Source organism: Solanum pennellii, chromosome 9 (genome assembly GCF_001406875.1).
Source record: "Solanum pennellii chromosome 9, SPENNV200".
Classification (NCBI taxonomy): Eukaryota; Viridiplantae; Streptophyta; class Magnoliopsida; order Solanales; family Solanaceae; genus Solanum; species Solanum pennellii.
Genome location: NC_028645.1, coordinates 74,512,258 through 74,529,148, shown reverse-complemented (window position 1 = coordinate 74,529,148; position 16,891 = coordinate 74,512,258). Strand labels below are relative to the sequence as shown.

At 35.1% G+C, this 16,891-nt stretch overlaps 2 protein-coding genes across 3 annotated transcripts; one reads left to right on the top strand and one right to left on the bottom strand.

Annotated features, from left to right (window-relative positions):
• Nucleotides 1-2,164: 2,164 nt before the first annotated feature.
• LOC107031538 (ARM REPEAT PROTEIN INTERACTING WITH ABF2-like) lies at nt 2,165-10,963 on the top strand. The gene is made up of 19 exons (XM_015232950.2): nt 2,165-2,414; nt 2,546-2,706; nt 4,402-4,574; nt 4,675-4,795; nt 4,877-4,951; nt 5,074-5,168; nt 5,290-5,365; nt 5,487-5,594; nt 6,832-6,960; nt 7,054-7,122; nt 7,262-7,321; nt 7,488-7,611; nt 7,701-7,840; nt 9,029-9,092; nt 9,182-9,261; nt 9,902-9,966; nt 10,059-10,176; nt 10,254-10,378; nt 10,583-10,963. The coding sequence occupies exons 1-19, from the start codon at nt 2,165-2,167 to the stop codon at nt 10,674-10,676; spliced, it is 2,127 nt and encodes a 708-aa protein (XP_015088436.1). The 3' UTR covers nt 10,677-10,963.
• Nucleotides 10,964-12,422: 1,459 nt separating this feature from the next.
• LOC107029155 (cyclin-P3-1) lies at nt 12,423-16,192 on the bottom strand. Of its 2 annotated transcripts, none has more exons than XM_015230498.2 (3): nt 15,821-16,192; nt 13,392-13,795; nt 12,423-13,041 (listed from the first exon to the last, which is right to left on the bottom strand). In XM_015230498.2, the coding sequence occupies exons 2-3, from the start codon at nt 13,790-13,792 to the stop codon at nt 12,789-12,791; spliced, it is 654 nt and encodes a 217-aa protein (XP_015085984.1). In that variant the 5' UTR covers nt 13,793-13,795; nt 15,821-16,192; the 3' UTR covers nt 12,423-12,788. The 2 variants fall into 2 exon arrangements, with proteins under 2 accessions (XP_015085984.1, XP_027767642.1); XM_027911841.1 differs by lacking the exon at nt 15,821-16,192 and adding an exon at nt 15,151-15,314.
• Between the last annotated feature and the right edge of the window lie 699 nt (nt 16,193-16,891).

The following is a 16,891-nucleotide window of genomic DNA, read 5'->3' as shown; positions in this document are numbered from 1 at the left end:
CCTGCTTATTTTCGGTCCCAACAAGTGGTATCAGAGCCAGATTCAATGATGAAGTCAGGTTCAGTGGTACGATAATCGATTATTGAACCAGGTTAGAAAGAGGTGTTCATCTTGACGGGTGTAGTTCTAGCCGCAACCTTTTTTACAGTAATGAAGATTTTTGTTGGAGAAATTGTTTCAAAGAGGTTCTCTGTGTTGACACATAAATTTTGCAAAGGAGATTATGGAGAGGAGAAGCAAGTTGTTGAATATTAAGTAAAGAAGGTGACAAATTTATTTTGTCAGAAATTCAGGCCAAGGGGGAGATTTGTTGGGTTTTATTTGCCCTGATTTCTTACCATAAATAGGTTTTCCTTGTAGGAAAAGGTTTTGAATTGACTAATCCTTTTTCTAGTAGGAAAAGGTTTAGGACTCTATAAATAGAGACATGTTCCTTCTAACTTAATTAGCATTCACAATATAGTCTTAAGGGCTTTGAGAGTTTTGGTTAGGGAGAGAATTTATGGGTCACAAGTTTGATAGGTTATCACTTGTGTGAACCTCCCATGTATTCCGAGTAAATTGGTTGAGGTTGTTTCTCTCTGTATTTTGTACTCTCATATTTATAGTGGATTGCTCATCTCCTTTGTGGACGTAGGTCGATTGACCGAACCACGTTAAATCTTTGTGTCTTTTGGTATATTTCTCGTTGTCTTCTTACTCGTGGTCTTTCGAGGTTTGCATTGCTAGCTTCCGCAGTTACACCTGCTTATTTTCGGTCCCAAGTGCTATCTAAATATGATGAAGATATAGATGCCAACGTCAATCAAACGTTTCTTAATGTAGCCAAGAGTTTTTATTATGTTACTTACTGTAGTCCAACAACAATCAATTTCCATATTGATAAGGTGCTCTTCCAAAGAGTACTTTAATCATTTGAGTGTATCAACTTTATTATTGCCCATAGTCTCATCTTGCATATCCTTTCCGCAATTAAAAGAGTTTAACTTCTATATTAATGTTTATAGTTTGTCGATAAGAAAATATAATAGAAATTCTTCAAAACTATTGTATTCATATATACACGTTTGTCGTACATCAAGAGAAATATGGGGTGTGAATGGCTTAATTCTTTACTCCCGTCTACTTTCCCTTCTTGTGGGTTTTAGGGGTTCTTGGAGCTTTGAGACTTTTTCTATGATATAATTAAGGGAGTTTTAGAACAACGATTGTATACCTTATAGTTGTAGTGGAATTTATTTGATCTTACCATCAAAAGAGCCCAAAGTCTACTTTTGAATCACTAGAAGACAAAGTGTTTTCCCACAAATTAGATGTCTTTTTGTTTAGTTATTGTGTTGTGAGTATTATGATTTCTTAAAATTGGGGTATTATAATACAAAGGTGAAATATGTTAACAAGCTCTTAAAATTGATTGTAAATTTCATTTATACTCAAACTATAACATGTTTCAATTGTTAGAGAAAAACTTTTACACATATTCTTTAAGAGTGTATTATAAAGATTAAAATATTCAATAAAATATGTCATCTTCTTTAGTGATACATGTGTATGAATAAATACAAACTTAAGGTTTTACATTGTATTAAGATTAATACATATAATTAAAGTATATACTAATATATCTAAAATAATTAACTAATCTACGTGATAATGCTTGAGAAGATGCACATAAATTTTTGTAAAATTTTATATTTCATCATGTGTTCAGATACTTAACCGTGACATAATTCTATGTATTCCACCTAATACGAAAAAATATAATATGACCTACTTCTATATGTATCAATACTAGAATTCAACAAAAAGTTCATAAGACTAATTAAGGCCCACGGAGTGTCAGAAATAGAACAGTAAAAGAAGGCCCAAAGCCCCCACAGACTAAACGAAGAGAGTTTGGGCCTAATAAAAAAACTTATTCGGCCCATTAATAATGGCGGGAGCCCCCCAAAAAAAGTTTAAATTCTAAAAATTTACAGTTTTTTGTTTTTGTTTGTAAAAGGCGGGCGTTGCCCCTAGAAAGGGTCCGGTTCCGGGTACAAAAACCCAAAACCAACCACTCCCACAAATATTTCATTTTATCCCTAAAGTGCCCCCACACACATTACACACACTGATTACTCTGTATCACACCTTTTCTCCTCTTCCTCATTTCCTCTCTCCCATGGAGAACCAGAAACTTACCGAGCGTTCCTCAAGTTCTGCGAGGAGGAGCTTGAAGAGAAAGTTAGAGGAAGATCTCCAAGACGATCGTAAGGTTTCTCCTTCTATATCTTCCGAAGATGGTCATCAAGATCTGGAACGTGAAGTTCGTACACAGGTCGAGATTCTTGAGTCATCTTTTTCTTCATCTGAGTCAGATCGAGCCTCTTCCAAACGCGCTATACATGTTCTCTCTGAATTTGCCAAAAACGGTAACCGATTTGCATTTCATTTTATACTGGATCAGAATTTTAGATGTTCATGCAGAGAGTTTTCTTGCTTTTTGTTTAATCGGTTTGGGAGTGATATTAGGTTTTGATATTTGAGGATTTGTGTTTTGTAGAGGAAATTGTGAACGTAATTGTAGATTGTGGCGCTGTTCCGGCTTTGGTGCAGCATCTACAGGCGCCGCCTCATGTAAGTGAAGGTGAAGGTAGTCACATCCCATACGAACATGAGGTTGAGAAAGGAAGTGCTTTTACGCTTGGACTTCTTGCTATAAAAGTAAGCATCCAGTTCGTTTTTTTTTTTTTTGATATTTGTTAGTTTTCTCTGCGTATTATCAGTACAGGTACTGTAAAATAAACTAGTTACTTCATGCATATGATTGCATGAATTATCTCATATTTCTGGTGAAAAGATCTTGCTTGTGCGCAGGAGCTATGTATTAAATGGAATAAGTTACTGTAAATGGGATTTTCATTTTGCTGTTTTCTTGAACACTTGTTTAATTTGTTCGTGCATTCCTTTGCGGCAAGTGAAGAAGACACAAGTTTTATTTAGCAATGGCATTTACCAAGTGTGTCTCTAGGTGATCATTGAGGAACTATCATTATGACTTTACTGGTAGCGGCGGATCTACAGTAGCGGCTGTGGGTTCCTGAGAACTCAGTAACTTCTTCCGAAACCCTATAATTATATTGAAAATTCTTTTAAATATATAACAACTAGAAGGCTAGTTCCGTGGCAAATAGAGGAACGATTGAACCGCACCAGCGCCAGTGTGCATAGGTATGGATCCCCCAAGATCAGTGTTACTAAAACATAAGTATCTTTGTTTGGAACCCATAAACTTATCATCCTGGATCAGTGTTGTGAAAGTCGATCGCTTCGTCGCCAATGGCAAGAGGCAAGGCGAGGCGACCCTTCATCGCCTTTAGCTTTGTGGCGAGGCGATCTTCAAAAGGCGACGCTATGACGACAAAAGGCTAGAGGCAAGGGCGAGAAAGGCTAGAAAGGTGTCGCCTTTTGTATTTTCTTAAAAAAAAAAGGCGACCAATCTAGTGTTTTAAAAGTTAAAAGGTAATTTTAGGATTTTTGACTAGACTCCTCCGGCAATAGCCAGGCTTTTCCGGTGACCCAAAGTCTAACCAATACATATTTCTTCTTTTTTTTGAGAAAGTTAACATAATACATATTTCTTCTTTTCTTCTTCAGACTTGAGTCACTTCTACCTTTGTTTTGACTTTTGTTCTTTTCTTTCTCATTCAAGTTCTAGACTTTTAATATGTACTATCTATTTTTACTTTTTGAATTGAAAAAATTGCTAATATGTTATTGTTTGATTATTTACATATGCAATTAAATATTTTAATTTTTTGGTATTAAATGGTGCCGCACTTCAAAAAGGCGAGCACCTCGCCGTTCGCCTCGCCTCGTGGCGAGGCAGACCCTTGTCGCCTTTTATCGCCTTTCGACGTCCAAAACACTATCCTGGACATGCCTTTGACTTTACGTATCTCTTAGACTCTGAAGTTATCTATTAACAAGAAAGGGTAATAGAATGCTGATCTCTTAAAGATTATTTTGTGTGCAAATCAAAATAAAAGGTATTAATGCACAGTAGATAATTTCCAATTTGGAACATGTGCTGATCTAAATTAATTGCAATCAATGTGAGTGCTTTGAGTTTAATTGTCTGGTATTACTAGATTTATGTTCTACTTGAAAAAGAAGCTTCCAGAATTGTTCTTTCGATGAGATTTCATGGCATATAGATAATTTTCCATCATCACAACCTCAACTAACTCATACGCTTGGATCATTTGCGTTTTTATTGATGTACTTTCTTAATTTTTTCTCTCTCATAATCCTGCTGAAAAGAACTTTGCTTCTCCTCTACTTCATTCGTTACTTTTTGCTTCCATCAGAGGAGTAGATATTTACTCTCTTTCTATATTTTGAACTTATGTCTGACAGCCGGAGCACCAACAACTGATTGTTGATGCTGGAGCTTTGCCTCATCTTGTTAATTTGCTGAAGAGGCATAGAGATGCTCAGAATTCTCGAGCAGTCAATGGTGTTATTCGGCGCGCAGCTGATGCAGTCACAAATCTTGCTCATGAAAACAGTAGCATCAAAACTCGTGTTAGGTTAGTTTATTCTTATCTGGAAACATTGTTATCACAATATCTATGGAAATAAGACCTCTTTTTCTTACTTCATCAGTTCATCTGTATTTTATGATTATAGGGTTGAAGGTGGCATCCCTCCACTTGTTGAGTTGCTTGAGTTTGTTGATTCAAAGGTGCAGAGAGCAGCTGCAGGATCCTTACGTACGTTAGCATTTAAGAATGATGAAAACAAAAATCAGGTGAATGGCTTACAAAATTTATCTTGAATATTTCTATGGTCACGTCCTCTATTTATGTTAATTTGTGTGAATTGATTGCAGATTGTGGAATGCAGTGCACTCCCTACTCTTATACTAATGCTTCGGTCTGAAGATACTGCTATACACTATGAAGCGGTGAGACATCATTCATGTCATGCTGAACTAGCATATATAGAGTAATGATTGATAATACCTAGGATATTGGCTATTTTTCATGTGGTAGTCATCCCCAGAACTAATTAAATTGTGGGTGGCAGGTTGGAGTCATTGGGAATCTGGTACACTCGTCACCAAATATCAAGAAAGAAGTTCTTCTTGCAGGAGCTTTACAACCTGTAATTGGTTTGCTTAGGTATACTCAACTCTCATATCTTTTGAGCAATCTGATCATATGAATATTTCTGGTCTGTAGTGGGACCTATGTAGTTGTATGCTCCCTCTTCTTTTGATCAACTATAAATCTTGTATGCCAGTTCCTCCTGTTCAGAGAGCCAAAGGGAAGCTGCTTTACTGCTAGGACAATTTGCAGCAACTGATTCAGACTGTAAGGTTGATTAAAATAATAAGCTCTATTACCGTCTTAAATGGTGAAACTCTTTAGTTAAGTAGCATTACTGAGCTACTTTAATCATTTTTTGCACATAGTTTAATCTGTTTGAAACTCTTGCAGATTCATATTGTTCAAAGAGGTGCAGTTCCACCATTAATTGAGATGCTTCAATCTCCAGATGCTCAACTTAGGGAAATGTCGGCCTTTGCCCTAGGAAGGTTGGCGCAGGTAATTTCTCTTGGATGATATCTTGAGTAGCGCAAGTTTTCTTATATTTTTCTTGATAAGCTTTCCATTCCCTTGTCTACTAGTAGCAGTTGGTCTATTGGTTGTCTGATGAAATCTTGCTATTCAAGAATTTCTTTTCCGACACTCATATGTTCTTTGGGATGATCCATCACAAACTTGTATTTGATGATTTCTGATATTGTTTTTCAAGCGTGATCCCTTTAATATGTATTGTCTACATTCTATAAAGAAAATCTTATTTCTTGACTGTAGGGAATGGAAAGGAAGTGAAGCATGTTGTGATTGGTGTCCCCATTGGGCTATTGGTTATTTAGCTGCTGCAAAAATCTTTATTTAAAATGTTTGTTTCTGACAATTATTTCTAAATGAGCAACCGTTTTTTCACATAGTTGATATGATACCTACCTCGGGGTATGTTCAGGAGTCTCTAAGACCTCATTTGTTCGTACTAAATGAAAGTCTGATTTTGAACCGTTTAGATGTGGAAAAACAAACAATCTTAATCATTCAATCTTCAAATCTAAAGACAACATCTCAATCTTTCATATCTGGAGTCAGATTTAGACGCTTTAATCTTAATGAAAATAAATGAGGCCTAAGAGAATAAGAGATTGGTTCTTTTGGGCACAAAAATTGATTGAAGGACAATAGTAATGATTTCCCAGTTTGGAAGTTTAATCTACCTAAATTTAGTGGAAGCTCTAGTGCTGACTCTGAGCAAAATCAAAGTGTGGTTTGAAGGGTATTATTTTCATCACTTAGTCTTTTGCAGCTGCTCAATCTCTTGTGATTTATAGTTTCTCTACTGATGGTCTCAGATTTGTAATATTTCCTCATCAGTAGATCTGTTTTAGATGTAGATAGATTATATATGCCTTGTTATCTCACAATTTTTTGGTTCATGTTTTATAATCACACAATAACAGTTGTGAAGAGTAAGACTGATTGAATTGTTATTAAAAAAAAATTTTGTTATCAAAAAAAGAGTAAGACTGATTGAATCTTTAATAGCCCTAGCAAATTAATATCAAGATGCTGTGATGTTTCTAATGTTTGGTGCATGAGTATATTAACTCTACTCTCTTTGGAGCTCTAATTTAACTTCAGATGTGATGATTGATGGTGCAAGAACATTTCCTTTGCTCATAGTACTTAATTTGATTTGAGGATTTAGTACGACAATGTGACCGGGTGTTAGTGGTTCCATGATGTTCAGGACACACACAATCAGGCTGGTATTGCTCACTGTGGTGGAATTATCCCATTGTTGAAGCTCCTTGATTCAAAAAATGGATCATTACAACATAATGCTGCATTCGCTCTTTATGGGCTTGCTGATAATGAGGTGTTGCATGTCATCAGATCATATATGCTTTGATTATAATTAATTTCATGCACTTACATGCTTCTTTAGACTTACTGTGACTTTGTGCTATAGGACAATGTTGCTGATCTTATAAAGGTCGGAGGTGTTCAAAAGCTTCAGGATGGAGAATTTATTGTCCAAGTATGATCTCTTGATGTCGTTTCTTTTGGATTTTTATGTTTTTTCTCAAGGATAAGTACCTTTGTTGCTTTAAATGAGTTTGCATTATTCTCTTTTTACATATTGCCTTAAGTTCTAAATTGAGTTCCTGACTATGCAGCCAACTAGAGATTGTGTGGCGAAGACATTGAAGAGATTAGAAGAGAAGATCCATGGTCGAGTGAGTTTCTATTTCTTAAATTATTTGTTTTCGTCTTCAGATGACATGAATGCAACTTACCTCCCTTCTCCACAATTTTATTTTTTCTTTTCTGAAATTTCTTTTGTTAAATCTTATTAGGTTATTTGTGGGTACAATATGTAATATCTTTCTCCTTCTTTGGTAGATATTGGGCCATCTGTTATATTTGATGCGTATTGGGGAGAAGGTTATTCAGAGACGAGTTGCTTTAGCCCTTGCCCATCTTTGCGCACCAGATGACCAAAAGATCATTTTCATTGATAACAGTGGTATATGTTTGATTTAAACCTAAGATTGCTTTTTAACATGTTCTGGTCAGGCAGTGAAAATAAATTTCTGTTTGTTTATGCACTTGTAGGATTAGAATTGCTTTTGGAGCTCTTTGACTCAACAAACTTGAAACACAAAAGAGATGGCTCTGCAGCTTTATGCAAATTGGCTAATAAAGCTAGCTCACTTTCACAAGTCGATGCTGCTCCTCCTTCCCCAGTACCTCAGGTTTGTTTATCTTAGTCTCCATTCTGATTGCACTACTAAGATTCTTCAAATATTTGCTTTAAGCAGGATTTAGTTTTGACTATTAGTTGGTTTGTTTAAATTTCTCCACTTCTGTACATGTAGTGCTTAGTCAGGTTGTCATCATTTGACGAGTCTGGAACCTAAATGATGGACAAAAAGACATAATTGACCAAAATAAAGTTGACATTTTCTACATATAGCGTACTAATTTAGTGAACTATATGACTCCCATGAACAGACCAGGCCTTAAAGGTTACTAAATTGGTGCGTTATATGTAGAAAATGTCAAATTTATTTTGGTCAATTGTGTCTTTTTGTTCCATCATTTAGTAAAGGGAGGTAAAACTCTCTGAAGTTTATAAAATATAGCTATGCAAATTTAATATGTTTGGTCATTTTTCTTCTTGTTTCTAAATTTACATGTTCATGCCTATAGACCAATTTCTAAAAAAAAAATTCAAGGTAGTGCGCTATGCAGACTAAAAAATTTGACCTCCTACCTCCACCCCCCAAATAGTTATCCAAGACTAGAAACTTGTAGTGCGCTAATGATGTTTTTACAATAGGCAGACACCACTTTCTTGGTCTTTGCTGCCTGAGCTGGAGCTTTAGACTCTTTGAGAGATATATTAGTTATTGGGCAACCTCTCCTGGCAAAGAATGGTTTTCCTCATAGAGAGGGGGAGTAAGGGGTTTTCTTTTGAGTCAGAAAATGTTGTTTGTAGAGTCTCTTTCTGTTCAGGTCTTCAATCATTTGATTTGGGAAAATCCAACAATGTTGATTTGTAAAAATTGAATACATGAAAAGTAGCCCTGGAGCATGTGCTCAAATTTTGTGTCGTTTCTGCCTCTAGGTTTATGTGTTAAGTAGGACATGAAGTGAGGCTAGGGCGGTTCTTCTATTTTGAGGATGTAGATAATGAGACGAACTTTTGATGAATCTGGAAGAATATGAGGTGCTTTACATTTTTTATGAAAGCTTGTTTTTTTACCACCCTATATTGGCTATTAGGTGCTGATGGCGTTGACCATTTTCTGTTCCTTATTTGGCTGATTGTATCCATTCTTCCATTTATATTTTATCTCAATTGATGATGCAGCTTATTCCATCCTGATGTTTTATCTCGTCCCCTCATTTTTTTCTCTTATAATTTCTTTTAAATCCAGGTCTATCTGGGTGAACAATATGTAAATAATTCTACACTATCTGATGTAACATTTTTAGTTGAGGGTAAGAGTGGTTCTATTTTTAATAATGTGACTCTCTTCCCCTTTTCCTTTTTAATGTTCTACTAACTTTTTTGTTCATTCTTCTATCAGGCAAACGATTTTATGCCCATAGGATTTGTTTACTAGCTTCTTCTGATGCATTTCGAGCTATGTTTGATGGTGGCTACCGGGTGAGTTATAGTCTGCCTTTTATGTTCTATATTTATTCATTTCCTAATTGTTTAACGCATGATCCATTGTAAAAATCTCTCGCCAATTTTAAAGTTGACATCTTGCTTAAGTGAAAGGGTAGAGGAGCAGGCCATTATCCATTGAGTTTTGAATCTTGCACCTAATATGTTTTATTTTATCTTCTTTTTGTTTGAGTTTGCTAGCCTGTTTATCAATCAAACAAAGAGTAAGCCTGTTATTGCTTCAAAGTTTTCATTTTCTATTATTGTCTTCTTTTGTATAGATGTAACTCTGCTGCTTTGATTTATGTCTTACTCTCCTTTTTAGTTTGTGTCAAAAGAACGCCTAACTATCCTTTGTTCATGTCTTTAATTCCACAAGATTCAAGGGCATTTTGGTACATTACTTGCATGTGCATCTTTAGTTTAAGACCATAAGATTCAGAAGTCATCATTTTAAAAACTTTGTACCCAGTCAAATTAAGATACAATGAAGTGGGGGGATTTATGAGAACCAAGATAGTGTATGCATGGCCATTGCAGGAGGAGTCAGCCCAATATTTTTGGTTGAATTTTGTCAGTGTATCTGGGGTTATGTTGATACTTTTGTTTCTAATAGTTTGTAGTAAACGCATTGCAGGAGAGAGATGCCAAAGACATCGAAATCCCAAATATCCGATGGGACGTTTTTGAGTTGATGATGAGGTAGAATGATCTTTAGTTACCATTTTACATCCTCGGTATAGATCCTGGAAGTCAATCTTGCAGTTTTAAGAACTAATCTTTCTTGCTTGCAGGTACATATACACAGGATCTGTTGATGTTAATTTAGATGTTGCACAGGATCTTCTAAGAGCTGCAGACCAGTATCTATTAGAGGGCCTTAAACGTCTTTGCGAGTATGCCATTGCACAAGTGAGTGCTGAGCTCTTTTGGGAGTTTGGGGGGTTTTCCTGTCACATTTATGCTCTAATGATTTTTTTCTTTTCTAGGATATATCTGTGGAAAGTGTCTCTCTCATGTTCGAATTGTCAGAGGCATTTAACGCTTTGACGTTGCGTAATGCTTGCATTCTATTCATTTTGGAAAAGTTTGACCAATTAAGTGTTATGCCATGGTATGTCCTGGACTTTTCTATCCTTAATTACATTATTTTTTATGGGCTTTTGGTGCATGGGGAATCAAGCTTGGATGTCCTATTTAATTTATTTGATGTGAAAACTTGTGGAGCATGTCATTGATCCAAAAAATGATATATGAACTGATTGAGAATGTGGGTTTTCTCTTGTATGTGTTTAACATGATGCGGTCTCCCATGCAGGTATTCGCATTTGATTCAACGTGTATTACCTGAAACTCGAAGTTACTTTGAAAGGGCGCTTACCACGGCTATTCAAAATGACATGCGAGTCTAGATGTTTCAGATTCAGTTTTGTTTTTTTATTAATTGTAACCGGGGGAAGGTAGTATGTACAGGAGTGGTTACTATTTTAATAGTCTCAAAATGAGCGCTGATGTAAAATTTACTCAAAGATGCACTAATTTTAGATCTTTGGGTCAACTTAGCTTATATGGTTTCAACGCCTGCTATGTTGTTAATGGTCTTTGATGTGGTGAAAGAATGAGTATTTACATTGAAAATCTTGATATAGTGGGTGTGGTACTCAGATTCTTATAGAACCCTTCCGAGTTTTACACTAAACTTGATGTTAGATTATTCATTTTTATGTTGGTAACCAATATATGATAGGTGATGATGAAACATGATGCCCCTTGTGTACTCGATATGCTTGGTTATATGCCATCTTTAAGAATATCCAATGAAAAAGATGGATGAAACCTCTGCAAACGTCTTATTTTGTAGTTTAATTAATGGGTTCAAGATGTACCATAGTGCTTCTATCTGGCTCTAATTGCTGGCCATGGACAGACTACAGCTTCTGTCTGGCTCTAATTGCTGGCCATGGACAGACTACAGCTTCTATCTGGCTCTAATTGCTGGCCATGGACAGACTACATTCACTATCTGGCTCTAATTGCTGGCCATGGACAGACTACACAAATTGGGTAAGGGTTGTGTACCTGCAATGTACTTTGTACCAAATTCATAATGAATCTAGGGATCACCTGTATATCTCTTGTGATTATGGCTGGTGCAAACACAAGCTAAAACTGTAGTGAAGATTGACCATGAATCATGGTCCATGAGAGGAAGCAATTTAACTTAAATAATCAACTAATGATGGTTAAGAAGTGGTACAAACAAGCAATAAAGAACTCAACCAAGCAAATTGAATCTCCTTAACCTGATCACAACAAGAAAGTCTAAAGGACTCTGTCACCCGTCAAAGAAATATTCTTAGGTCTAAAGTTTATAGCTTCGTAGCTTGTGTCACCTACATAAGATAGAATAGAATACTAATTCACAGCAACTGGTAATTCCGGCTGCCAATTAAATCTGCCTGTTGTGCTCTTATATAATCTTTGGCCTCTCTTTGCTTCTCGACTTTATTGAACTTTTTGACATTTCATATTTAGGAGTGGACCTTGATAGGAGGGTGTGGAAGTCAAAATTTTGAACAGAAGACTAAAAGTATATAGTTTTGCATCTGGTCTCCGCAGCTAAGTATATTTTTGGTATTTTATTATTTTACTATTTTTGTGATTCTCACTCTTAATTTTCTCACTACTTGTTCTCTTGTATGCCTCCATTTTTCTTACAACCCCACCATTGTTGCTGCTTATGTCTTCATAATTGTGATGTTTTGTTCTTTGAGCCACTATTGTTACTGCTTGTCTTCATAATTATTGTGTTTTGTTTTTTGGGCCTTCTACTGGATAAGGTAGAGGTAAAATCTACATACATATTATTCTCTTCAACCCCTACTTATGAAATTATACTAGATATGTTGTTATTGTTGCTTAGTTCGAATATATAAATAAAATGTTCGGTCAAATTTAATGGGCTATGTGTTGATTATGTATTAAACAAAAATAAAAACTATACATCGAAGTCAAGAAGATCCTGCTAACTAAACATGATCCTTGGGGTACTTACAATCATACAACAACTAACATATCTTGTGTAAGACCACAATGTGAAGTCTGAGGAGGTCAAAGTGCACACAAATCTTACTTCTGCTTTGCAGATAGAGGCGAAATTCTAAAAGAGCATTGTGTATAAAACCCTTGTGGGTTCAAACTTGGTTGTTCAAAATAATACCTGAAATCCTAAGAAACTTCGATTGTAAACATTAAACAAGCATGCCCCTCATTCTATAGGGACCAACATCCGCGGGGAACTTCGCAGAACATGAAAAAGAATGATACCAGGGTTCCTGGGAGCTACACTAGTACAGTAAAGAAAATCTGCACAAGACAAAAATATGTAAAAAAAAAAAAAAGTGTATCACACTGCTATGACTTTTTCCTACCTAGACATTATAGTACAAAACCCAGCATTTCAGTTTCTTCCATGTCTGAAGGGTATATCAACTTTGCAATGATATATTCACCATTGTAAAACCTCATCTTGCAATCTGTGCGCATTTGGAATCGTCTTTGTTTGACCAGCTCTCACTGATTCTACATGCCTGAATTGAGCGCTCGATCTGGAGACCTACAGTGCCTTCCTTCTCTATGAGAGAACAATAGCTTCCGAATGTCGGGACATTTACATGAAGTTGAAAATCCAATCCAAACAAGAATTTCATCTCCAGCTTATTCAACTCTTTAGTGGTTACACCACCTACCCTTGCATAGTATGCATTGTTATAGAATCTGAAAATTACGCAGCACGTCACAAAGATTCAAAATAAGCAAGGGTCCTTTGCTGAATTAAAATTTAGCAACACCCTTTTCTTGTGTTTCTGGCAGTAAGCAGATAATGAAAGAACAACATAAATGCATGCATGGTATATGACTCCTTTTGAGTCTACTATGTGTTAGTAATACAAAGGGAAAGCTCGTTGCATGTGGTTGGAACAGGGTTTCAGGTTGGACTCTAATACTCAACTATCCAATCTGTTGACTATTCAACATGACAATAAATCTTAAAGCATGTATAGAAGCTATTACACATTTGGGGGTAAAGAATGAGGTCAGATAGATCATGTCTGAGGTTAACTTACGCATCATCGATGAATTTTGCTGCCACCATCACACTTGTGATAAGTAGTCGGTGAACATTGAGGGAAGTTAAATGAGCACTAGTGCATTCAATGAATTTCTCCATGTATATGTGTGCGACCACAAAGCATGAAGGGCTGCAACATGAATACTTATAAATGCGATCCAAGTACTGTTCAATATTGAGAGAGGGGGCTCTTGATCCATGAAATATTGTGATCACATCTTCACTTTGTGAACTTTCTAATAAGCTTTCATTATTTTGAACAGACCTCTCAAGAAGTGTTGAAAGAAGTGATAGAACTCTGGGTTTTCCTGATTTTTCCTTGCCAGATATCTTCAGACCCAATGCTAAGTACTTTTTCGAGCATGTGACCTCAGGTTCAGGTGCCAAAGTTCCCATGTCCTGGAGATCATAGATTAAATAGTATCAACACACTCGAAAATTGTAAAAGTATCATCTGGAATGAGAACTACAAAATATATGAAGCAACTAAACATTCGTAAGAGCAGATGAGTAAGTAGCTGTAAAATTCATCTGATCAGCCTCGGGAAATAATCAATGAATTGAAACAGGGACTGTATCTTTGACTCATAAAAGTTAAACCTGAAGGGGTGCGGTCAATAATCATGGTTAAGGAGCTTCTCTTACTCATCTCCCAATAAAACAAGACCTACGTTATATAAGAGTTTCTTGTTATGAACTTCAGTTTCCTCTTTCTCTACCAAAGAGGCTAAAGCTTTTCAGACCTATAATTATTAGAAAAAGATAATATCAAGCGTTAGAAGGTTTTGGTCTCTTCATCTAGTAGAAGAATCTCTTCATCTAGTAGAAGAATGTTCTTACAACAATGGAACCATTTGTTTAGCAGTAAGCAGGATGGTGAACTTGAATTCTGAAAAGACTTGTTTTGGTTAGGCCCTTTGCAATAATGTGGGAAAGAGAAGTCAAAATTGCTGATTTTTTCACACAAAAATGTTTATTATCCTTCATGTGTAATCCTAACGGTCATAGTTTTGGGGTACTACCCGACACCTCAAACAAGACAAATATAATTCATGAAAAGTAAATTAATTACCAAAATTTACAGGCTCAATTTAGGAAACGTCGAGAGTTTCCAGCTAAAACACAATATGGTGTTAAAAGTGCAACTTCTAGCTCATCCCTAACACTCTCTTACTTAGTACTGTGAATCATAAACCATTAACAATTGACCCAGAACATTGGTTTATCCGTTAAACAGAAAAGTAGAGATGTGCTGGATTAAAACTTAAGAAGTCATACAGTGAAAATATGAACTGATGGGTCATACTATGATCACTTATCAAGAAATCACGACCAGTTACCAAATGATTAATATCATACCACAGAAGATATACTCCGAAGATGGCAATTTTGAGCAGATACGGATTTTCATGAAAAATATTAAAACAACCCATTTAGCGTATAAACAAAATGAGATAATTTCTTGAGAGCTCAACTATGCTTTGGGATCTGAAGTGAGTGTCGCAATGTACAACAGGATTACGATAACTAATCTACATTCACCATTCCACCACTCCATCATTGACACTAAAGGGTAAAAACAATTACTCCAACGGACCAATTTTACTCCCATAAACAATTTAATGAACTATAAATGTGTCATCCACAACCAGTCTCGCATTATTTAGTAGTACTAGTCATACTGAAACAAATTTACACACGTGAGTCTTTATATGCTTTATTTGAGTCGAGGGTCTATTGGAAACAGCCTCTACCTTCACAAGGTACTGGCGTAAGGCTGTGAGACACCACCCTCCCCAGACCCCATTTGGTGGGATTACGTCCGGTATGTTGTTATTGTAGAAGCACCTATTCTGCCAGCAGCTTATAACAGATATCACTGTAAAACACTTTTCAGTTTGATATTGTTATCATTACCTATCTTGCACCAATTCAGTACTAGCCAGTAGCCAAACTGAAAAAATGGTTTATAAATTCATCAATTATAATCTCCCATCCTACAAGCAACCTATTACATTCAATTCATAAAATTTCCCAATTAGCAAGCATTAAATATGAAAGGTAGGTGTACAACTAAACCTATAATTGACAGATCTAAACCCATTGAAGTCAGGATCCAATAACTAATAGTGAAAACAAAAAAGAATATCAACTGAAAATCCTTGTATAAAAAACAACCAACACTAACAATATGCTTAACTTCAAATCACCAAGAACTTCATTAGCACACTTGTTAACTTAAAACCCAAAAAGCACAACGCATAGATCTAACAAACTAATCAGCAAAACAAATAACCTGCTACAGATAACCCATTAAACTAGGGATTCCTAGCTCAAATAAATATCAAAAAGCAAGTGATAAAGAGAAAACCATTTACCAGAAATGAAAAACAAAACAGACTAATACAGAGAAAAGGGGCTTACAAAGCAGATAGGACAGTTGTTGTTCTTGAGAGATCTGGTAAAATTTTCAGGTGGTACTTGAAATTTCTACATGAGAACCCAAATCTTGGAAGTAGAAGAACATTACAGTGATGGCAGCTAACAAAAGGGGCAAGAAGACAATACCATGCCAGGTCTCTTTACACACTATGACTACAACAACAACACCCCCTTTGAGCTTGAGCTACCCATACACCCACTCACCCTGACACAACCAAACTCTCAATTGTGAAGCAAAATAGGTGAGCCAAAAGAGGAGAGGTAATGGGGTTTCTTCTTGTTAGTTTAGTTTCTCTTTCTATACAGAGTTGGATTACCCTTTTAGGTTGCTTCACATGAAGAGCAACATACATTATATACTTACTTACTTACCTCTCTTGTTTAATGTATTTTGATTTCATATAAAATTTTTGAAGAAAAAAAAAAAGAACACTAAATTAGTACCTCTCATTAATAGATGATTTTAAATATATAATGGATAAAAAGATGAATTATTATATCTTCTGTTTCAAATAAAATGATCTAATTTAACTTGCAAAACAAAGTGTATTTGTTTTGAAATTTAATTAAAGAGAAAAGGTCAAATAAATTAATTGACTTGACATAGTTATTAAGAAACAGTAAATGATATGGTTAATTTTATCAAATTTGTTTTATTAAATATAAGTTATGAAAAAATTGATAATAATAGTATTTAAAAGTAAGATAAAAAGGTTTTTTATAAAAAAATTGTTTATTAATTTTTTATTGAATATTTCAAAATAATATAGTGAACAAATAAAGTAATATAAATATTTTATTATAATACTCAAATCAATCCATATATAATTTGAAATTTGAAAAATATAAATAATAACTATGAAAATATATCTACTACCACCTCCATCCATATAACTTTATTATTTAAATTCGAATAATAATAATTTTTATTAGAATTTTATCATTTATTTTTTCATGTAAATTTTTTTATCATAGTAATATCAAAAAATTAAAATTTATAATACTTTTACTATAAATTTTTATTTAAAATATTAAATTAATATAATTTAATTT